At 36.4% G+C, this 23,222-nt stretch overlaps 6 protein-coding genes across 7 annotated transcripts; 1 reads left to right on the forward strand and 5 right to left on the reverse strand.

Moving 5' to 3' along the window:
- Positions 1–342: 342 nt before the first annotated feature.
- Positions 343–6,904, forward strand: LOC132166963 (plastidial pyruvate kinase 2-like). Of its 2 annotated transcripts, none has more exons than XM_059577828.1 (12): positions 343–810; positions 1,265–1,552; positions 2,375–2,540; positions 3,519–3,653; positions 3,813–3,923; positions 4,034–4,122; positions 4,299–4,361; positions 4,491–4,666; positions 5,083–5,185; positions 5,330–5,478; positions 5,829–5,937; positions 6,641–6,904. In XM_059577828.1, exons 1-12 carry the CDS (start codon positions 577–579, stop codon positions 6,746–6,748), a joined length of 1,731 nt encoding a protein of 576 aa, XP_059433811.1. In that variant the 5' UTR covers positions 343–576; the 3' UTR covers positions 6,749–6,904. The 2 variants fall into 2 exon arrangements, with proteins under 2 accessions (XP_059433811.1, XP_059433812.1); XM_059577829.1 differs by having other exon boundaries at positions 344–810; positions 1,283–1,552.
- Positions 6,905–7,865: 961 nt separating this feature from the next.
- LOC132167529 (hevamine-A-like) lies at positions 7,866–8,756 on the reverse strand. Its single transcript, XM_059578533.1, has one exon. The coding sequence runs from the start codon at positions 8,751–8,753 to the stop codon at positions 7,866–7,868; it is 888 nt and encodes a 295-aa protein (XP_059434516.1). The 5' UTR covers positions 8,754–8,756.
- A 1,603-nt stretch (positions 8,757–10,359) lies between these two features.
- On the reverse strand, positions 10,360–11,290 carry LOC132166966 (hevamine-A-like). The gene has a single exon (XM_059577838.1). It carries the CDS (start codon positions 11,265–11,267, stop codon positions 10,368–10,370), a length of 900 nt encoding a protein of 299 aa, XP_059433821.1. The 5' UTR covers positions 11,268–11,290; the 3' UTR covers positions 10,360–10,367.
- Positions 11,291–14,038: 2,748 nt separating this feature from the next.
- On the reverse strand, positions 14,039–14,926 carry LOC132167646 (hevamine-A-like). The gene has a single exon (XM_059578660.1). It carries the CDS (start codon positions 14,924–14,926, stop codon positions 14,039–14,041), a length of 888 nt encoding a protein of 295 aa, XP_059434643.1.
- Positions 14,927–16,571: 1,645 nt separating this feature from the next.
- LOC132167524 (hevamine-A-like) lies at positions 16,572–17,471 on the reverse strand. The gene has a single exon (XM_059578523.1). It carries the CDS (start codon positions 17,469–17,471, stop codon positions 16,572–16,574), a length of 900 nt encoding a protein of 299 aa, XP_059434506.1.
- A 3,694-nt stretch (positions 17,472–21,165) lies between these two features.
- On the reverse strand, positions 21,166–22,273 carry LOC132169641 (acidic endochitinase-like). The gene has a single exon (XM_059580642.1). It carries the CDS (start codon positions 22,257–22,259, stop codon positions 21,369–21,371), a length of 891 nt encoding a protein of 296 aa, XP_059436625.1. The 5' UTR covers positions 22,260–22,273; the 3' UTR covers positions 21,166–21,368.
- Positions 22,274–23,222: the final 949 nt, after the last annotated feature.

A 23,222-nucleotide genomic window follows, 5' to 3' on the forward strand; every position in this document is an offset into this window, starting at 1 on the left:
ATATAACCTGTAATTTACATTTTATAGAAATAAATATCAATCGATTGGGATCATACCTTATGAAGTGGAAGTAACTAGTTCAAACTCCCTTCCTCTTTTGTGTGGACACTCGGCATATAAAAAAAAAAAACGTAATAATTTATATTTTAATAATTGATAAGATAAATGTAATGTAAATTATCGCTCAACTTATCCCCAAATTTTGTAAAGGTAATAATTTCTATCAGATACTTGAAACGGCGTCGCATTCGTTCCCATGTTCCAGTGTTAACTTCTAAAACCCTGATTGACATTTGACAATGACACTTTCCATTTTCCATTTTCTACTGCATAAACCCAACCGCTTTGAATAAATGTATGTATAACAAAAGCGTGTTTGCTATTCGTTTCTCGATACAACCAAAGCGCCTTCTCTCTATTATCTATCCTCAGTTCCTCCGCCAAGCCAAATTTCGCGGCGATTTCTCCAATACCTCCAAATTCATCACTTAAATCTCTCGCTGTGACTCTCATTTTATTGAGTCTATCTGAAACCTCTCTCTCTCTCTCTCGCTCATTGTCCGTAGCTCTGTGACAATGGCGCAAGTGGTGGCGACGCGATCGATTCAGAGCTCGTTGCTGTGTCCTAGCACTGGATCTGTACAGGACAGAGTCGAAAAGCTAAAACCTTCAAGTTTTGCTTCCAAGGTTTTGGCACGCGACGAGAAGAAGAGCTACCGGCTCGTTCACAGAAGGTCTTGCATTGTCGCGAGGAGATCCGCACATGTCGAGCCGGAGGTCGTCCCGGTCTCACCCGAGGATGTACCAAATGTTCGTCCTATTTACAGCTTGTTCTTTCATTTTCTTTAACGGTTCACTTTGATTTTGTTTATGTGTGGAGGGAATGTAGGAAAATTGGAAGCGTTTTTTATAAGCCCATTGTTTGGAAGTACTTTTCGTGTTTTTGAAAATTCTCGTTCTAGTTGAAAACAAAAGGATGCGAAAAATTGAAGCTTCTTTATTTGATAAGTAGGCAATTAAGTAAGCTTAATGTTTAAGAGGCTTCGTTTGGATGCTGAGTGCATTGAGACGAAATCAGAGCCTTGATGTGTTTGTTCGACAACTCTCTTTGGTTGCTGTGAAAACGGATTAAAGAGCAAAGAAAATTATTTATTGTTAATAATTTGTCTTAAAGTTGCAAAGAAAAGAGGGAAAAAAAAGAGATAAACTTTGCAAAATTTTCCTCGTATTTATTTTTTTACCATTTTTGTGAGATGCTGATCAGAGAGAGCAACAATTTCAGCATCTACAAGTTCATCAACTTCTCGACTCGTCACCGGTGGGCGTGTGGTCCAAGCCGACGGTTAGACGCAAGACAAAGATCGTGTGCACGATCGGTCCTTCTACCAACACGCGTGAAATGATATGGAAGCTGGCCGAAGCTGGAATGAATGTTGCTCGGATGAACATGTCTCATGGAGACCACGCGTCTCATCAGAAAGTTATAGATTTGGTTAAGGAATATAATGCTCAATCCAAAGACAATGTAATTGCAATCATGCTCGACACCAAGGCAAGTTTTTGCTTTACATTCGATTCTATGCTTTACATTCGATTCTATTTTCTTCTATGTTAAATTAGTACAGCACGCTGCTAAAGCAGGTTAGGCATTGTTTAGATAGAAACTGACAAATAGTAAATTAATCATTTGGAAATATATATATATATAGAAACTGACAAATAATGCACATCGAATAATTGTGATGAGATTGAACAATTGATATAATATAGCCGGACCTAAATCAATAGGCTTAAGCTTTTGGATTAAGGTGGTGTTCCAACATATTATCAAGGGTCTTACTTAATCCTCTAGGTGTTCATCTTCCCAAAAATATTTACATGGATGTATCAGTAGCATTTATGTTAGCTGAATTTACTGTCATAAAAAGCATATGCGGAAGACTTTTCTATTTGTAGCACAAGAAGTCATTAAACTTCCCTCTGGAGTTTTTATGCATCCTAGTCATGGAGAGAAATTGAAGTAGGTATTTGACCTCCCCACTTTGAGGAGGGACTGTTGATAATTAGGGCATTGCATTTTATGCATTCGGGAAGCAAGCAGTATGTATGTTGTGTGCCATTCATACGGTGACTACGTTTAGGATCTTATTGTTAATTTAGCTAAAAATATGCAGTCTCTTAGCCATGGAGATGCCAAAATGGAACTAATTTGTTGCTACATGGACATTGTAAGGAGCAATATTGGAACCTGCTAGTTCATATTATTGTGTTATTTCCTAGTCAAGTATACGTATCTTGATTTTTTTTGGTTGATCAATATTTTGTTTTATCTAATTTCTAAATAATTTATCCTTTTTTCTTTGGTTTTCATCAGGGTCCTGAAGTTAGGAGTGGGGACCTGCCACAACCAATCACATTAATGAGTGGGCAAGAATTCACTTTTACAATTCGGAGAGGGGTTGGCACAGCAGATTCTGTTAGTGTGAACTATGATGATTTTGTTAATGACGTAGAAGTGGGTGACATGCTTCTTGTTGATGGTATGCTATATTTGTCCTCTCTGGTAAACAAGGAAGTTTCTTTCACCTGAACTGTGCTCATAGATTAAAAATATTTGCTCAGAGGAGATAGTAGTTTTATTATTCATGGTTCAAGCTTAATTTTGTGAAATATTTGGATATCACATATTTTAGTGAAGGATAATGGTGTAAATGACAGTAAAGAAACTTGGTCTGTAAGTCATATTTGTGTGGCCATTTGCATGTGCACTGATACGTTTACTCTTATACACTAGCGTGGGCATATGCATGATTCTGTCACTTATTATAGCATTCCTATTGAACTCCTCAAATTTAACTTTTCTCATAAAAATTTCTGATTACTGAGATCGAACAGAGCATGCCTGACTGGCTGTGAGTTTTACTGTGAAAGTTAATTATAATCCCACATGTCCTAAGATGAAATCAACATGCTTTTAGAAATCTTTATTATGTTGTTTCATGGAAGGAAGAATGTCGTCAACTTCAAAATGGAATATGCCGCTTTATAAGATAACATATACCGTCTCTCACACTATTGATAATTCAGGATATTCTAATCCAGTGAGTTCTGGTGGTTGAGGATTATTATGAATTTGGGAATTAAAACATGGATAGGGCAAAAAGATGCTGATGCCATATGCCCAGATTTCACATTTTATATAAGATTTTAGAACTCTTAAGGCCCTCACGAGCTGTTATTAGCTTCAGTTTTATGTCCACAAAATTCTACCTTAAGTACTTGAGATGAATTATCATAAGAAGTTTAACTTAATACCTCTTGCCTACAGTTTTCCACTGGTTCATAACCTTCACGACCTTTTAGATTGTAACTGTTGCTTCCTTTAGAATTGAGTGGTCTTTGAATTACAAGTGTAATTGAAAAGGCAAGCTCTCTGTCTGTATAGTAGACAAGAATTTAAAAAATGTAACATGTCTTGTTAAGATATGTGCACTGCTGACTCTTGATCTACTCTGCAGGTGGTATGATGTCATTTTTGGTGAAGTCCAAGACAGAAGATTCAGTGAAGTGTGAAGTTGTTGATGGAGGAGAACTTAAATCTAGGCGTCACTTAAATGTTCGAGGAAAAAGTGCAACACTGCCTTCCATCACTGGTTAGACCTTGAATCATTATGTACTCTACAATATCCTACTGATTTGCATTTTCTTCTTCTTCTTCTCTCTCACTCTCTCCCTCTCTTTTAAAGGTGAGGAGGTACTGAAATTGTTTCCTTTTGCAAATGTACATAATTTTCTATATTGCTTTGCTGCAGAGAAGGATTGGGATGATATCAAATTTGGAGTAGACAACAAAGTTGACTTTTATGCTGTTTCCTTTGTTAAAGATGCACAAGTAGTTCATGAATTGAAGAATTATCTGCAAAGTAAACATCCAGATATGATTTCTTATTTTTAAAAACAAAATTTGGGAAACATGTTTGTTACCCTGCTCCAGAGTACAAATTATAATTCAGTTTTCCATTTGATATGGCAGGCTGTGGTGCAGATATACACGTCATTGTAAAAATTGAAAGTGCAGACTCTATCCCAAATTTGCATTCCATTATCACAGCATCTGATGGGGTGATCATACTAATCATTGCATTGTATCTTTTATTTGCTGCTAAATTTTATTAAAATTTACATTTAGACCTTGAAGATTGTGACTATTATCAAGTGTTTTTAAGTATTAGTCTAAATCTGGCTGCTTCTGTCACTTTTATACCCTTTGAAAGTCACACATGCTCTTCTTATTTTAGGCAATGGTTGCAAGAGGAGACCTTGGAGCAGAGCTCCCTATTGAGGAGGTTCCACTTCTGCAGGTATTTTATTTTTGCCAGAAGGGCAACAGAAGAGAGGGCATCACATATTGGTGTCATTATACAGGACTATTAAGACATCAAGTATGAGTTATTCTCTGACATTCAGAAGATTCTCAATTAAAAATGCAGGAGGAGATAATCAGAATCTGCCGTAGCATGGGGAAAGCTGTTATTGTGGCAACAAATATGCTGGAAAGCATGATTGTACACCCAACTCCAACCAGAGCAGAGGTATCAGACATTGCCATCGCTGTCCGAGAGGGTGCTGATGCAGTCATGCTTTCTGGTGAAACTGCTCATGGAAAGTAAGTTACTTCTTTTTGACTTTTTAGTCGGTTACTTGGATGTGACTAGATGAATATTTTTTATGAGCATCATGCACATCGAGAGACGTCTGTCATTGGAACCCACCATCTGGCAGCATTGGGTTAGCACTTTCTCTATCCAAGGGTTTAGCCAGTGTTGAGGAATAGATGTACTTCTGATCACTCCTTGCACACAAAGAGATTTGATGTCCCTGGATGGCAATGCCAATAGATTCAATGGTTTCAAATGCTTGCATATCAAATTTTGGTCACTAAATATGTGCATGATCAGAGTGGAGTGACTCTAGTTGCAAGTTGCAACACTCAAAGTAACATCAACATTGCCTACAAGCCATTATGGGATTTAATAATGGGGATTGTTTATTTGTAAACTTTTACACCTTAATGCCATGCAGGTTCCCCTTGAAAGCTGTTAAAGTCATGCACACAGTTGCATTACGGACGGAAGCTACCATATCATGCGGTGAAATGCCACCTAATCTTGGTCAAGCCTTCAAGGTTATTTAACATATAATTTTCATGTATTTTGATGCTTCATTGAGTCTATCTGCATTGTAGCACCCTCGCCCTTTGTCTCTCTCCCCCAATATTAATTTGAATTTAAGCTCTGAATACTGACTGGAAGTGTTTTCTTCTCTGTAGAACCATATGAGTGAGATGTTTGCTTACCATGCAACCATGATGTCTAACACTCTTGGAACCTCAATTGTTGTCTTCACCAGAACTGGTTTCATGGGTACCCTACTGAGCCACTATCGACCTTCAGGCACCATATTTGCTTTTACAAATGAGTGAGTTTCTTATGTCCCGGGATCTCAATTTTTTCGTTGTGCAATGTGGATGCTGTTTGCATGAGAGGTTATGATACAGTATTGCATATTGGGCATCCATGTTGCAGGCATAAATTTTTTATCCTCTTAGATATTTCTGTAGGCATAAGTTTTCTCTTGATAGGTTCTTAGCCCTGGAAAAACTGGAATAATAAATGCCTTATTTGATCTGAGTTTGACTGAGTGAAAGTATATAAGAACTGAACTGTAAGTTCATTACTGACTGGATTAGCAAATAAAAGATAAAAGGTAAGGGGACAGAGGACAGATAAGGAATGTGAATCTAATGTGTAACTTTGATGGCCATGCAGGAAGAGGATACAACAAAGGCTGGCTTCGTATCAAGGAGTGTGCCCCATATACTTGCAGTTCTCAGATGATGCTGAAGAGACCTTTGCGAATGCCTTAGCTCTACTAAAGGTGAAGTTTTTAACAGGAAAATCACTTGCACTCTTACTTTCGCAGTAGTTGAGATGTAGTAATCTGCTCAATTTTAGCTAAATGAAATCAGGATTTAGTTTATGTTGGACTTTTGAGTTCTACAATGTTCATTTGTGTTTCTCTTCGAAACCCAAAAAATTCTCCTCATCATTGGGTTTGTGATGCATCTGGCTTTCTGGGTCTGAATTTCAATCTGGGAAGGATCCATGTGTAGATGGGATATATAATTCTACACGGGTTCCAGATCTCCTGTCCCATGGCAGTTGTGCTTTTGCTTTTGATGTATCTGGTATACTTTATGACCAACTGTGCTATCCATTGGGAGTAACGAATGATCTCAAACATTTCAAATTTGGGGGGCATGCCTGTAGAAAAGACAATTTAAGATAATTTTTGCACTTCCAACCTCTGCTAAGTAAACTATCCTCGCTCTAGTTCAGAGTTAGTCTGGTTTGGAATCAGAGTTCGTTGATAACTTAAAGCCCTTAGTGATGAATAGATGCCTTTCATAATTCAACCAATATTCTGGCCTTTGAGTACTAGCTTTCACATGAAAGCTCAAGTAGATTTCCTTGCACTGAGAATTTATGGAAATAGGTTTTGCATGATCAAATATCTGTTTCTCTATGTTGGCTGGCTATCTTCGTTATGCATGATATACTTTATTGGTTTTCATATGCAGAATCAAGGGATGGTGAAGGAGGGAGAAGAGGTAGCACTTCTTCAGAGTGGAAGACAACCCATCTGGCGATTCCAATCCACTCACAATATTCAGGTCCGGCAAGCGTAAGCGCTAAGTAAGCCGATGAGCCCACGTCATTTTGCCACTTGCCCATGCACTGTGATCATTTCAAACTATCAGAACGCTTATATTTATTCGGGGCTTCCCTCGGGTGGATTGGCATAATTTTTGCTGGCATTGTTATATATGTGTATTTCAAGATTCCATCTACTTCGTGTTGATTTACCCCTTTCTTTTCCTAGAACACTCAGCCTTTTAACTTCCTGATATATGTTAAATTTCAACGGCTTGCTGGTGCATCTTATTAAGAACTAACGCAGTTTTCCAATAAGGACTAACACGATTTGTCGATGATCCAGAATATTAAATCATAATACAATCAAAAAATAAAAAATAAAAAAAAACTTGAGAAAATTACACTTTATTATCTCGAATAATTTTGCAAAAGTATTTTACAATCTCATAGCTTAGAGTAATGTACCCTTTTTTTCTACACTAAAATTACTCTCGTCTGCCTTCAGAAAAATGACTCTTGGCTCAGCAGGAAAAATTGATTGTAGTTGTGTTACTAGCGTAATATATATTGACATGTCCACACAAGAGAGGAGAGGGGGTATTCGAACTAATGGCTTCCACTTAATAGCCTCATTGGAGACCGTAATATATTTTCCTCGCTCGCATCAGTTAATCGGAAAGTGATTCTTTAGTTTGTTTCAGTTGTCTCAAAAACCACCCAAAATTCCACCTCTGTTCATCATGGAGCACTAACGAGAACAAGCCTAATCAGTTCCAACTTTCTGCCTGCTTAGGTTATTACTTATGGATTGTATCGCCCTTCTCTTTAAGGGGTAAACAACTATATACAACATGAAAATAACAAAAAGAACAAAAGAAAAAGCGACAATTGCAGTCAAACTCGGGACACTGTTACACCAAGTTTAGAAACAAATACATAGGCTAAAAGAAGAACGTCAAAATCAAAATTCAACATTTATTTATTTATAAGAAGCATCAAAGTACAAACTATCAATCCATGCAAACCTAAAATTCCCAATTTATTTATTTACCCTTTGAGGCTATGAAACCACATATACAATACAATAAGAATGAAAGGGATATTATATTCTTACAATGATTTCAGGGTAGCCTACTCGAAGTAATAACTTCACACACTCGCTATGATGAAGGAACTATATCCACTCCTATTATCAAAATACTTGGACCAAAGCATCACACCTCCATACTTAGGTGACTGCTTTATCACCGGAAGGATTTGAGAAGTTAGCACACTGGGTGGAATATACCCGCTTCTGGCCGCCCCTGGAGCCGCAGGTAACCCTATAAACACACTCCCTGCATTTATGGACGTAGTCCATCGATTCCATGAACTTATAAGGTTGTTGATATTACCCACACTATATTGGCATGGAGCATTATTATAGAACTGAACCCAAACGTAGTCGAAAAGCCCTGTGTTAAGAGCGTTACCAAGAAACATATCAGGAAATGGACATTGAGGAGCTGCACTCAACAACACTGTTCTTCCTGGCTGGCTATATGCCTTCAGGCAACGAGCAAGATCTGCCCAATGATATGTTGAGCCAAGCTCTATGTCAAAGTCTATACCATCTAATACGGCGTCACCTAGAGGACGTGAAGGTGATTGCCCACCCAAGAAATTGTTCCACAAATAATCAGCTACATTTTGAGCATCCAATGAAGAAGCTAGAGAGTAACTTCCAATTCCTCCTCCAATGGAGAGCAGCACCTTAACTCCTCGAGCTTGGCAACTTCTTATGCCATTGCTAATTACGGTGCACCCATTGGATGCTGGGTTGCAGTGACCCGCAAGGTCGATTTCTGGGGTTCGGCCATTGCCAAATTGGTTTAGGAAAGATATGATTACATGGGAGTATTTTGCTGTCGCACATGTTTCGGTTAGGCTTCCTTCGTAGCCACTTTGACCCCAATAGATGGCAATGCCACCAGCGTGAGAGGGTTTGATGAGGCTCAGCAAGATTAGGAGGGGAAGGAATAGAGGAATTCTAGCCATTGTTGCTAGTATATCAATAAGGCAATCCCACCAATGTTTTTTGCTGCCATGCCATTGGGGTTGTTCTCTTTTATAGCTTCAAGGATGCCCCTGATTTTCTACAATTTGACAATGACATGTTTTGCTTTAAAATTCAAGTAAATTTCACTGATTTATACGTGATTTACATTTATAAAAAGTGTAGTTATCATACCTTCTCTCTCGTATGTGACATTGTTCATAAGAGGAGATGCGAAAGCAACATTTTTAAATCAATGAGAATAATATTTGTAAGAACAGTTTTTGAATGGTCGGACCGACAATGAATTTTCTGCAAAATAGAGAAGGTAGTCACTAGAGTCCATTGATCCTCTGGAACGGGGACACTCCAATAGTTAAATAGTCTTCTATATGAGAGAGAAAACTAAATAGAGCGTTTTTAGAGAGAAAGACATACATGCTTTTGTCTTTTGGAGAGAGTGTCTCTTTTATAGTAAGTCTTAGATGCTTGCCATGTAACAGTTTCAAATCCCTTTGATTATTGTCATCTATCTATTAGACACCATACGCTTTTAGTGGGTCTCTTATATGAAATGGGCTTTACGTTTGGGCATTATGCTTAGAAAGCCAGATATTCGGGTTTTTTAAGCCCAACGATATACTATTAATTTTTGTTTTTTTTTTCAAATATTACATCGATCTCTTTCCTTGATAATTGATATAATGTCGATGATTCTATATATGCTACGAAAATGGATGAGATCTCACCAATATTGATGATATATACATCAAAAACCTCAAATATGAATCATATGATAGGAGTGAGTGCGTGCCGTAGTGTTAATATATGTCCTGAGAATAGAATATTCTCAAATCTCACTCTGTTTAAAAATGATTAAATACCGATTATTTTTTTATAAGCATTATTAAAAATATCCAAATTGTTCCACAAGGATGAAGCTAGCTCAACGTTTACGCCACACTAAATGGGTGGCTCCTATTATATATTACTACACTCTTGCGTGACGGCATAATTAACCTCGTCACAATACCTTAATTAATACGGCGTCCTAACGGCTATGTTTGTGGAGTACTTTCTTTGCATCAGATTTGTTGATTATTTTGACCTAATTAACGTCACCATTAAAAGCAAAATGCATGATATGAAATATTTAACCTTTTCTTGTTCTCTTGTTAAGCAGTGGCCTTAACAAGATCCCATTTTTCTTTCGAAAAAATAATTTCATTTGAAATTGTTAGTATTGATAGAGTTGTCCATTTTAGCAAAGAACAGGCCGAGCAAGTGGAAGACCAAGCTGGGGCACCTGTTCGAACAGATGGGCTCGGCCTCACAATTGATTATTTTTTACCTTTAAAAGTTTTTTTTTTTTTTTAAAATATATATATATATATATATATATATATATATATATATATATATATATATTTGTCACCCAGGAAAAAAACAGACAAAAAATGAAGAAAAAAATAAAAAGAAAAGTCAACTTAAATAACACACATATTTATTTATGTATTTCATTTATTATTAAAGCCAAGAACCATATAGTCAAGTTCTTGGATTGAAAAAGATACACAACTCAATAATTATCATTTAAAAAAGGACAAAAGCATGATTCATACGCTCTTCAAAATGGTGGAGCTATATCCAGTCTGATCATCATAATACTTTGACCAAAACATCACACCTCCATATTTAGGTGACTTTCTAATGATGGGAAGAATTTTAGAAGTCAGCACGTCGGGAGGAATATACCCACTTCCAGCTGCTTGAGGAGCTGCTGGTAAACCCAAAAATATCCTCCCGGCCTTTATCGACGTCGTCCATCGGTTCCATGAACTTATTAGGTTACTGATGTTACCTGAACTATATTGGCATGGAGCATTATTGTAGAATTGAATCCAAACGTAGTCAAAAAGGCCTGTGTTAAGGGCAGTACCAAGAAAGCTATCTGGAAATGGACATTGGGGAGCTGCGCTTAAGTACACCTTTCTTTCTGGTTTGCTATATGCCTTTAGGTACTTTGCAAGATCCTCCCAGTATTGAGTCGACCCAAGCTCTATGTCGAAGTCTATGCCATCTAATACGGCGTCGCCTAGGGGACGTGATGATGACTTACCACCCAAGAAATTATTCCACAAATATTGCGCTACATTTTCTGCATCCGCAGCAGAAGCTAGAGAGTAGCTTCCAATTCCACCTCCAATGGAGAGCATCACCTTGATTCCACGCTTTTGGCAATTTCTAATGCCATCGCTGACTATTGTGCACCCATTGGATGCTGGGTTGCAATGACCCGCAAGATTGATATCCGGGGTTTGGCCATTGCCAAATTTGTTGAGAAAGGCTACGTTTACGTACGAATATCTTCCAGTAGCACACGTGTCTGTTAGTGTTCCCTCGTTGCCGTTTTGACCCCAGTAGATGGCGATGCCACCAGCGTGGGCAGTTTTGATCAAGGCCGTCAAGAACAAGAGGGGAAGGAGTAGCGGTGTAAGTCTAAGATTTCTAGCCATGTTTGTGTGAATGTGTTTTGTGCTCACATAATGTTAAGGGGAGGCTTCTTTTATAGAGTTGGGAGTATTCCAAGCTTGAAAATTTGACCAATAACGCGTTTCAGTTAATTCAAATATAGTTGAGCTAAAAAAAAAAATATATATATATATATATATAGTTGAGCTGTATAGAACTTTAGTCAATTGTAGGCTGAAGCTGACTCGGTTTTAAGCAGGATTGGTTGACTTACTCTAAGAATGTGAAGACAAATGCACAACATGAGAGCTAATTAAAGAAATTTTAAATCAATTATAAATTCAAAATTAGGGAATAATCAATACGTACAAAACACGTTCATTAGAAAAAAAACGACAAAGGGGTGGCCATATTTTACAAAGTGCACATGGAACATAAATATAGTTTAATTAGTTCATATCTCTTATTATAATATCATAGTACAAGGGATTTGTGAATTTTGTTAGTAAATATTTGAATTCCTATATATTGTCTTCGACAGCCCAGCTGCATATATGTATTCGATAGTTTCTATCGTTTACCATTTGTCATGATTTAAATGCATGTAAGCTAGTTATATATATATGCTTGTCTTTTCTTTGGTGTGTTGTATGATCCTTCTTGGTTACATATCGGCATTAATGGGGCTCTTATTATTATTTGTATGCAACGTGACTTGGTTGTTGTTTTCCTTACTACTGACTAGCATACGTTATACACATGACACGTCACTGAAATATGACTAAATTTATAATGGCATTACCCCCATATATTAATTATATTAATTTACGATGTTATGAGTTTAAATGTTGAATATATATATAACTCCAAATTTCTTCCCTAAAAAAGGAGCCATAATTGTCTTGTTATTTCTATTGAAGTTCAACGTCGGCGCCGTAATTTATGGGTCAGCTCATTTGATCAAGCTAGTTCGTTTAGACCATGGCGCATATATTCAACGCCGTCGCCCATCAAAATCACAACCATTATTCCATCCTTACAAAATTTCTCGAGGGGGGTTCTTTTATATTAAATTTTATGCGTTATCTTGACCTAATTATATGATATTACCAAATGTCAATCAATGAAGGTTACCTTTTTCACATATGGTCGGGTGCTTCTATTGTCTACATTTACCTTCAGCGGTGAATCTAAGAATTTGTATTAGAAAGGATGAAAGAATGAGGAGTAGGAGTTAAGAGTCAAAAAAACTAAAAAAATTACCCTTAGAAAAAAAAATTTTCAAAAATTTTTTAAAGGGCGGGTAGGGGCGCCTGCCCCCCACTGTTTACCGGTATCTAATTTTTCTTGAAAAGTGAACTGTTTTAAAGATTTCAAAATGTGACAACTCTTGTGCATACTTAATTGCTAAACTCCCACTCATTATCCATTTCTTTTTCTATTATAAATAAAAGTGGAAAAGACCCCATTAGCAAGTCTTGTCCTCTAGAATGAGCAAGGATATATGGTTAAAATGAATTCATTTTAAGCCATTTTTAAGATTCTGAATATCAACTTGATAGTGGAATCAAGACTGATGGGATAATTTGAAATTGATTTAGCCATGGGTCAATTTGTCCACTGGAAATGACATCATTCTTAAATGGGCCGGGCCTTAATAAAGGATTAAACACAACACTCCCGGTCACTAATTTCTAAGTCGATTGGCCCCCACAACCCAAATTAATGAGGAGAAGCATAAATATTTTGCAACAAGACTATGGGCATGCAATCAAGATTAATCCCTGAAGAAGCGATTGAAAATTCTTGATTTAGACCACAAGTTGTTAAACACTAGAATATTATCAAGAAAATTATCAATTCAGTTACCACATTTATTAATACCAAAATCTATAAGAGCATACAATCAAACAACATAAATAATTTTAATAATGAAGTAAAAACCTTTTGAAGAATCATTCAAAAGTAAAACTACTTTGAGACGAATCCGCCATGGTAAACTTGTTTTACATATTGTTCTTATTCTCCAAACTTTTGTAACTCGAAACCCAATTTGTGACCATGCAAACAACATATTTACCTCTCACTGCAGTGATTCTAGAACCTATAGCCTTCTTCTATATGATAACGTTCAAGAACAATCCTTGTCCGCTTCAACCCAGAACTTTGGTGGCCGTAGACCTTTTGTGGTTTGAATGAGGACAATGAAACTAAGAAAAGTTTTAGAACAATTTTGGCTCAAGAAAAAAGTTAAATCTCTCCCAAATCAATGAAACATAGCCTTCCAATGTGTATAGAAGTTGTGATATGTGAGATTTATATAGAATGAGAGAAAACATAACTTTTTAAGCTAAGTTCGGCTAGGGTTTCATGATTTGCAACAATCTCGTTTGAACGAGAATAAGTTTCATTCAAACGAGATCGATATAGGGTTTCACAAATTTGTTGTACAACGTTCTAACGAGCATCAAATGACACTTGACCGGAGTTTGTTTTAAATATAAAGTGCTTTTGTTTTAAATTTTATACTCAGAAGTCAAGAGCATGTTTTAGAAAAGTGGGAAAGGAGATGCTTTCCAAATGAATTTTCTTTTAACTTATCAACCATGTTTTTGTTAAAAAAATAAATAATAAATAGTTGAAAAAAATTGGATGTTGAATGAAGAAAAGAAAGGAGGTGAGCAACCATCAGGATATAGGCATGACATAGCATGATAAGTAAAGTACAATAAGATTTGATGAAGTAATAAACGATACTCGAGCTCCCAAGATCTTTTATTTGTTGTGTGTTTTTGACTTGAGAGCCATATCCAACTCATACATTTCTTACAATTCTAGAACTATATCCAGTCCTATTATCATAATATTTTGACCAAAGCATCACCCCTCCATACTTAGACGACCTCTTAACGATAGGAAGAATTCGAGAAGTGAGCACATTAGGTGGAACATACCCACTTCCGGCTGCCTGTGGAGCTGCCGATAAACCCAAAAATAACTTCCCGGCCTTCATTGAATTAGTCCATCGGTTCCATGAACTAATAAGTCTGTTGATGTTACCTGAACTGTATTGACATTGAGCATTATTATAGAATTGAACCCAAACATAGTCAAAAAGGCCTGTGTTAAGGGCGGCACCAAGAAATCTATCAGGTAATGGACATTGGGGAGCTGCGCTTAAGTACAAACTTCTTCCCGGCTTGCTATATGCCTTTAGGTACTGTGCAAGGTTATTCCAATATTTTTTTGAGCCAAGCTCTATAGCGAAGTCTATGGCATCTCCTAATGGGCGTGATGGTGACTTGCCACCCAAGAAATTGTTCCACAAATAGCGTGCTGTGTTTTGTGCATCCTTAGCAGAAGACAGAGAGTAACTTCCAATTCCACCTCCTATGGAGAGCATTACCTTGACTCCAGGCCTTTTGCAATATCTAATGCCATTGCTAACAACTCTACATCCATTGGAAGCTGGGTTACAATGATTCGCAAGGTTGATTTCTGGCTTTCGACCGCTACCAAATTTGTTGAGAAAGGCTATGTTTACATACTTATATCGTCCAGTGGCACAGGTTTGAATTAGAGTTCCCTTGTTGCCACCTTGACCCCAATAAATGGCAATGCCACCGGCGTCAGAGATTTGGATTAGGCTTAGGCCGAATAATAGAGGAAAGAGTAGAGGTGTAAGTCGAAGATGGCTAGCCATTTTTGCTCAAATATGAAGTTGGTTTTCTTTTGTTGGGGGTGCTTAATTTGTGCTTTCATATTGTAAAGGGAAGGTTCCTTTTATAGTGTTCCTAGTGCCCTTTGGGATAACTTGACCAACGATGCTCATTAAATTAATTAATTCCAATACGGTTTAGTCAAAGGAGGATGAAAGCTGACTTATTAGTTCTAGAAGTATTGGTTGACTAACTCTGAGAACGTTTACATGAAAACAATTCCTTACCCGATAACAAGATTGCCTAATAATCTTTTTTTTTGACCAAACTATCTAAAGATAACCTTGACCATAAAACAATATATTTTTTTAATTTATATTTGGTGTATTGATTTATGTTTTATTTAATTTTTTGTTAGATAAGTAAATAAAATTATGTTCGGCAAGTTAGCTTATCATGAATGAAAATAGCAATTCTCTTGTTTGTTTTTTTTTTTTTTTTTTTTTTTTTTGAATAAGCAATTCTCTTGTTAATGTGAAATAAAGAATATTTGTCATATGTCGTACATGTTAGATGATGAAGTTCAACGAATCAACGTCGTCGATCGCCATAATTTATGGGCCGGCTCATTTGTCAAGCTAGTCTGACTAGACCATCAAAATCACAACCAAATTATTCCATCACGAATAATTGTATTAGGCCTCTGCAATGGGTCAATTTGCTCATTGGAAGCAATCATTCTTAACTGGGCCTTAATAAAATATTAAACGTAACACTCCGTCACGAATTTCTAAGTGGGCCTCAATGCCAAAGACCAAAAGAACATCTCCAGGGCCCCCACCCCACAGCCCAAAAGAAGGAGAGCCATAAATAAGTGCATGTGTTTTTAACTGAAAAGTGTTATTTATTTATTTATTATTATTAGGGTAAAATCCATTTAACCCCTTCAAACTACCATCCCAATGATAATCTACCTCTCAAGCTATCAATTGCGACAATTTACCCCCCAAACTACAAAAACAATGACAATGTACCCCAAATTTTTTAAAAATGACGAAATTACCCTTACTAAAATTAAAATAAAAATACTAAATTTTAATTTTTTTTCAAAATTTTAAGGGTATTTTAGTCTTATTGAAAAATTTATATGGATAATTTCGTCATTTTGCTAGCATTAGGAGGTACATTGTCATTGTTTTGGTAGTTTTAGGAGTAAATTGTCGTAATTGATAGTTTATGGAGTAGATTGTCATTGGAATAGTAGTTTGAGGAGGTTAAGTGGACTTTACCCTTATTATTATTATCAAATTTTAGGCTCACAACTACAAGCACGTTTTAGAAACGCGGGAGAGTATATGTTTTCCCAAAATGCATTTCTTAAAAGTTATCAACCATATATTGTTAAGACATTAAAAAAGAAAATAAATAAATACAAGGGAAAAAAAAAATTATTGGATGATGAAGGAAGAAAAGAAAGAAGGTGATCGATCAACCATAAATATATAGGCATGACATAGCACAATAGGTGAAGTACAATAATACAAATGTGATAGATGACATAGACTCAATTACCCTAAACGGTACTCCCAAGATCTTTTATTTATCTAGGGTTTTTATTTTTTTACTTGAGAGCCATACAAGGACATCCAACTGGTTGTCACGATTATTAAAACTTAGAGAAAACACACTTCATACATTTTTTATAATTTTAGAACTATATCCAGTCCTATCATCATAATACTTTGACCAAAGCATCACACCTCCATACTTTGGCGACTTCTTGATGATAGGAAGAATTTGAGAAGTGAGCACGTTGGGTGGAACATACCCACTTCCAGCTGCCTGTGGAGCTGCCGGTAAACCCAAAAATAACTTTCCAGCCTTCAATGACTTAGTCCATAGGTTCCATGAATCGATAAGTTTGTTGATGTTACCTGAACTATATTGGCACGGACCATTATTATAGAATTGAACCCAAACATAGTCAAAAAGGCCTGTGTTAAGGGCGTCACCAAGAAATCTATCAGGATATGGACATTGGGGAGCTGCGCTTAAGTACACCTTTCTTCCAGGCTTGCTATATGCCTTCAAGTCTCGTGCGAGGTTAGCCCAATATTTTGTCGAGCCGACCTCTATGTCGAAGTCTATACCATCCAATATGGCATCTCCTAATGGACGTGATGCTGATTTGCCACCCAAGAAATTGTTCCACAAATAGAGTGCTGTGTTTTGTGTATCCTTAGCAGAAGTTAGGGAGTAACTTCCAATTCCACCTCCAATGGAGAGCATCACCTTAACTCCACGCTTTTGGCAATATCTAATGCCATTGCTAACAATCTTGCATCCGTTGGATGCTGGGTTGCAATGACCTGCGAGATTGATTTCTGGTTTTCGGCCACCGCCAAATTTGTTGAGGAAGGCTATGTTTATGTACTTGTATCTTCCGGTGGCACAGGTTTGGATTAGGGTTCCCTCGCTGCCACTTTGACCCCAATAGATGGCAATGCCACCTGCATTAGAGGTTTGGATTAGGCTCAGGGCGAGTAAGAGGGCAAAGAGCATAGGTGTGACTCGAAGATTGATGGCCATTTTTGCTCAATCTGAAGTTTGTTTTCTTTTGTTGGGGGGGTGCTTTGTGCTTTCACAATGTTAAGGGAAGGCTCCTTTTATAGGGTTCCCAGACTCCCAGTGCTCTTGGGATAACTTGACCAATATGATGCTTATCAATATTTAATTCCAAAACGATTGATGAGCTGTATAATCTGATCAGTCAAGGAGCTGCATGGATCGATGAAGCTTACTTATTAGTGCAAGAAATGCTGCAGGTTGACTAACCCTGAGAACGTTAACGTGAAAATCATTTCTCTAGAATTGTCATTGAGCACAAATAGTTCATTATTTCATATCTCTATCATACCAGGGTTTAATTTATATGATAAGATAGCACCTCATGGGCGTTCCATCAAAATTAAAATGCTAATCGCTTTGTATATGAAATGGGAGTTTATAATTTACAAATTAAATAATAAATAAAAAAAAACAAGAAAAATAAATGTTGTTTATATGTCCTTAATATATGCTGGGAGTCATCTCAGATGCTTCTGGCAACACTATCATGGGAGTTACTCATAAGTTATCCTTCACAGATGCTCTTAATGGGGAAGCTTTTGCTGCTCTTCTCACGTCTCGTTTGACTGTCTCTTTGACCAGTGACAAATTTTGTATAGAAGGGGATGCTCTTTTAGTAGTGTTAGCTATTAATAATCCCTCCCTCTTCTCTTCTTGGTCCTTTGCAAATTGTATTTCTAACATTAATGTTACTTTATCTTCATTTCCTACCTGGAATGCTTCAAAAGTGTCTAGATGTGCCAACTTTCGTGCACATGCTTTAGCTAAGTGGGCCGCTTCCAATCTTGTTTTTGGAAGCATTCCCATAGAGTCTTCCATTCTCTCTTCCATCCGGATCAGAGGTGGAAGACCCTCTCCGGCCTGTAGCCCTTTCCTTTATTCAATTAGAAAGAAAAATAAAAATAAATAAATAAATAAAGAACTTCTTTTGATTGTTCAAATTAATACGAGTGACAAAAAAAAAAAAAAAAAAAAAAGATCAAATCAATCATTGTGTTTATTACTCCTTTAATTTTATACTCTTGTTGTCATTGGATCTCAGGTTATCCTTGAAACATGAATGGTTACATCAAAAGCTAAAGGATAAGAATTATCAAAACGACAACAGATTAATTAGCATCAAGAAAATGTGCGAATCAATTAATATCTAGAAAAGAGCGAGTGATACAAAACTATAATTAATTAATTAACTATTAGCTAGTAGCTAGTTAGTTATTATATAACAGCGTGTAAATTACACATTACCATAAATTGATCGAGCTTGAGAAAGAGCGAAATATCTGGTCACTTGATTCTGTTATATCAAATTAATTATGTCAGTGCACACTGCACAAGCATGAAGATTCAATGTTTGGCGCAATACGCTACGGGTCGGCTCCTTAATTTTATCAAGCTAGGTTTGAGTAGCTAGATCAATGCATCTAATTGGTCCACCCATACTATCGTATGCTTAACGTACGGCATAACCTTAACCTTATCACTTTGATCACGGAGGTCGCGATTCGTTCTATTAATTTTATACATTATCCTGACCAAATATGATATTCTCAGATGTGTGATTTAGATAGCGATGTCAACAATTTTATTGAATATATATATATAGGAGAGATTTTATTAGATTTTATTGAATATAAGAGAGATTTTATAATATCTGGTCACTTAGCTTAATTATGATGGATGCTTCTGGTGGGCAGCTAAAAGGAATTCATTTTAAGCGTTGGTTAAGAATATCTGAATGTCAACTACTTCGAGTTGATAGTGGAATCTAGAGTACGTGATGGGCAAATGTCAAATTGGGTCGATCGGATCTAGTCCAATGGGTTAATGTTGGGTCTCTTCCGTTGGCCAGTTTAATTTGCTTCATTAATTTAATTAAACTCGATCTATGTTAATATATATCAGTATCACAGAGACAAACCTGCAAGGTGAATATATATATGACATGAAAATATTCTTAAAAATCTTCCTAACTTTACAGTGCCCAATTGCACGAAAGATGTTTAGAGTTTTTGGGATCATATATATATTTGTATCCATATCCCCCAATCTTTTTTTTTTTTCTTTATTATTTCTTTTTATCGATCGAGAACCTGAAGTACCATCCATGAAGTGTGTTAACGTTCCAGCTAGCTACTTCCATTGCTAGCTCCATCTATACAGATTTTGTTCGGATTTCCCCTAGCTAAGAACCAAATTTGTTCTGGCCTCATATCGATCGGATCTCCCCTAATTAAATAATATTTATTTTAATATTAATTTTTCATATCCAAATGCATATTTTGTAGTAGGCATCTATAACGACATAGAACACTATAGAACCTGACCTATCAAATAAACCATTTGATCAGCTTTATTTTATGATAGGATTATCTAACACTCTCGTCTCATTAATCTACGTACACAAAGAAAAATTTATTTTCATAATAATTAGTTATCACTCATCATATATGGAAATTCAATAACTCATGCATGATACTCGAATAAAAAAATTAATGCAAGTGGCTGACCATAATGAAGTTTTTGGTAATTAGGGAGTATTGTCTAACCCTTTATTATTATTATTATTATTATTATTATTATTATTTATAAGATATAAAAAAGACCTGCCACTTGATTCAAGGACCTGAATTGTGAATTTTTGGAAAATCATGAAAGTTTTGGTAAAGAGGAGAAGAATTCAATTTTCAAATAAGGCTTGAAGGGAAAAATAAATAGAAAATAGAAAGTTACAAAGAGTGATTTGTAATTGAATATGATGCGAAAAAAAGGTTGGACATTGAAGACTTTTTGAGTGTCTAATTCTATATGTTGCATAATGCAAACAATGAGAATTTATGCACTTTAAAGACTTTCCATCTTCTTTTGAGTATTTAATTCAAATTGATGTTGGAGAAAAGTTATGCACCTTCAAGACTTTCATGAATGTAAAAATGAGACTTTATAAAAAAAAAAGTAAACAAATGGACTTTCCAAGAGACTATTTACTAACCTTTTTTTTTTTTAATCATATTAGGGCCCTAAACAATTTTTCTTTTTGTTTTAAAAAATATATATATTTATCGTACAATTCTTAATTATGGGCCTTAAGCGACCACCTAATATACTTGAGCCTGGCCTTGATCTAATCATCCAATATGAAGAACCGTACGTTGGATCAAAAGCGCATCATTTATGCCCTGATCAATAAGCTAGCACCCAAGAGAAGTAATCTCTTCCACGTACGAGTGTTGTGAACGTGATCAAGACGAGGAGAAATATAGGAGGAGGTGGAAATTAATTAGTGTTTATCTAAAAAAAAAAATTAAACTAATAAAAAATGATGAATTTACTTATTAAATTAATATTTTGAAACTTCTTCTAACTTTTTATGCGGGCCGCTAATACGTAGAATATTTAACTAAAATATGAAATAAATTATGAAGTGAAGTTCCTAACTTAAAATTCTCACTTTGATACCATATATGCATGTTAAAGTACAGTTTCAATAGTTTAAATTGATAATACATATAGTGATTAATTATTTAATTAATATTAATTAACGAGAAGGAGCATGCAGTGAAGATTTTAGTCTTCACTTAAATCATGGCTGGTCATATGATACTTTGAAAAATCATACAGTTAATTATGACACAAACTAATTATAAGCACGTAATAATTAAAGCGTACTAATTAAGAGGGTAGTTGTCATAAAGATACATGCATGTTACAATATCCATAAAAGGTAGCGAAACATCTATTGATCTGTAACTTATTCAGAGGCTAGCTACTTCTCATAAAAGTACATGATGTTACACCATAGATAGGGAAACCAATTGCGCGCATGTGATGTGTAACTTATTTATTAGGCATGCATGCGATCTAGATGCTGCCCTTTATGGCTGCACTATACCCATTATCAAACAATTTGCTCCAAAGCATAACCCCTCCATACTTCGGTGAACTCTTAATGGATGGAAGAACTTGAGCCTTGAGCACATCGGCCGGAATAAATCCACCTCTTGGAGCAGCTGCGGCAGCCGCTGGCAGCCCCAAGAACACTTGCTTAGCTTGAACCGTGGCCCATTTCTTCCACGCACTCAAAAGGTTGTTAGCATTGCCTGCGTATTGACATTGACCGTTGTTGTAGAATTGAACCCAAACATAATCAAATAAGCCTGTTTTGATAGCGGCATCTAGGTGAGCGTCTGGGAATGGACACTGTGGAGCTGCTGCTAAGTACACCTTTTTTTGTTGGCTGAACCCGCTAAGTGACCTAGCGAGTTCATCCCAGTGGTTTGAACCGCCAGCCTCAATGTCAAAATCAATACCATCCAAAACCGCATCACCTAGAGGGCGTGAATTTGAGCTACCGCCTAAGTAGTTATTCCAAAGGTAGTTGGCTACTTGCTTTGCATCATCGGCCGAAGAAAGAGAGTAGCTTCCGATGCCACCACCAATAGAAAGGAGGACTTTGATGCCTCGAGCTTGGCAAGCTTTGATAGGAGTGCTTAGACGGGTACAACCATTGACACTGGGATTACAGTGTCCGGCTAGGTTTAGTACGGGGGTCTTGCCGCCACCAAATGTGGTTAAGAAAGCTATGTTCACATATTGATAATTTCCCGTTGCACAAGTGTCAGCCAAAGAGCCTTCATTACCGCTTTGGCCCCAATAAATGGCAATCCCAGCCGCTTGTGAGGACTTGAACAAAGAGACGAGGATTAGTAGGGAGAATAGTAGGAAGGATGCTTGTTTATTATGGGTTGCCATGATTTGGTTCTTCTTTGGCTTATGAATATTGGTGAAGTGAGGGGATATATATATTTATAGGTCCGGGGGTCTTGCGAGTCCATAGGCTTAGGGAGGAAAAGTATGACAGTCGTGTCTTGCGGCCGGGTAAACAATTTGTTCATATTCATTAATTCTTCTGCATGTGGAACAAAGAGAAAATATGGAAAAAAAAACAAAAATCAGGTTGACGGATTCTAGTGCTAAGTTCACGGAACAATTCAAACACTACATCAATCAAACTAAAAACAGGCAACCCGCTGTCCCATCACAGAGAGAGTGAGAGTTAGAGAGAGAGAGATCATGAAAATCAAAGGTTTTTTGAGCTGATTACTACATACTTGTACGATTTGAGGATCAAATTAATTGTTTAGAAAAAAAACCCAAATTACGATCTGCAAATTTGAGTTCTAAACAAATGGTTGTAGGGAAATCGGAAGGTACATTAATCTTCTTTATCATGGACCCAAGCATATGAGATCGTCTCCCAAATTGAAAACAAATTCACAAAATAACAAAGCCATCGATATTGAAAAAAAAGCTTATACAAGACTCAAAGTCATGATACAGCTAGATCTCGTACGTGGCAAACAGGCACTGCATGCCAAATTATCATTTGAATGGTTGGAAGTTTGTAAAACTTAATTCCATCGGATATGCTTTATGGACATAAATTTCCACTCTCTTCTGGAAGATGCTCACTGCTTATCTTATCTTTTTACCCTTTTTCCAAGTCTCCCCCTCCAAGTCGTCTCCTCACTTTTCTATGGGTTGAACCCACAAAATTCATACATACCCTTGTTAAAAAGCAGAAAGCTACAAATTTGCATACAAGAACGAGCCAGGCTTATCTTAGAATAGATTTTATCATTTTAGATAATGATTATCTTTTTTATTTTTTATTTTTTATTTATGTAGGTGATAACTTTATATGTTTGAACAGGC

This window comes from Corylus avellana, chromosome ca1 (genome assembly GCF_901000735.1).
Source record: "Corylus avellana chromosome ca1, CavTom2PMs-1.0".
NCBI lineage: Eukaryota > Viridiplantae > Streptophyta > Magnoliopsida > Fagales > Betulaceae > Corylus > Corylus avellana.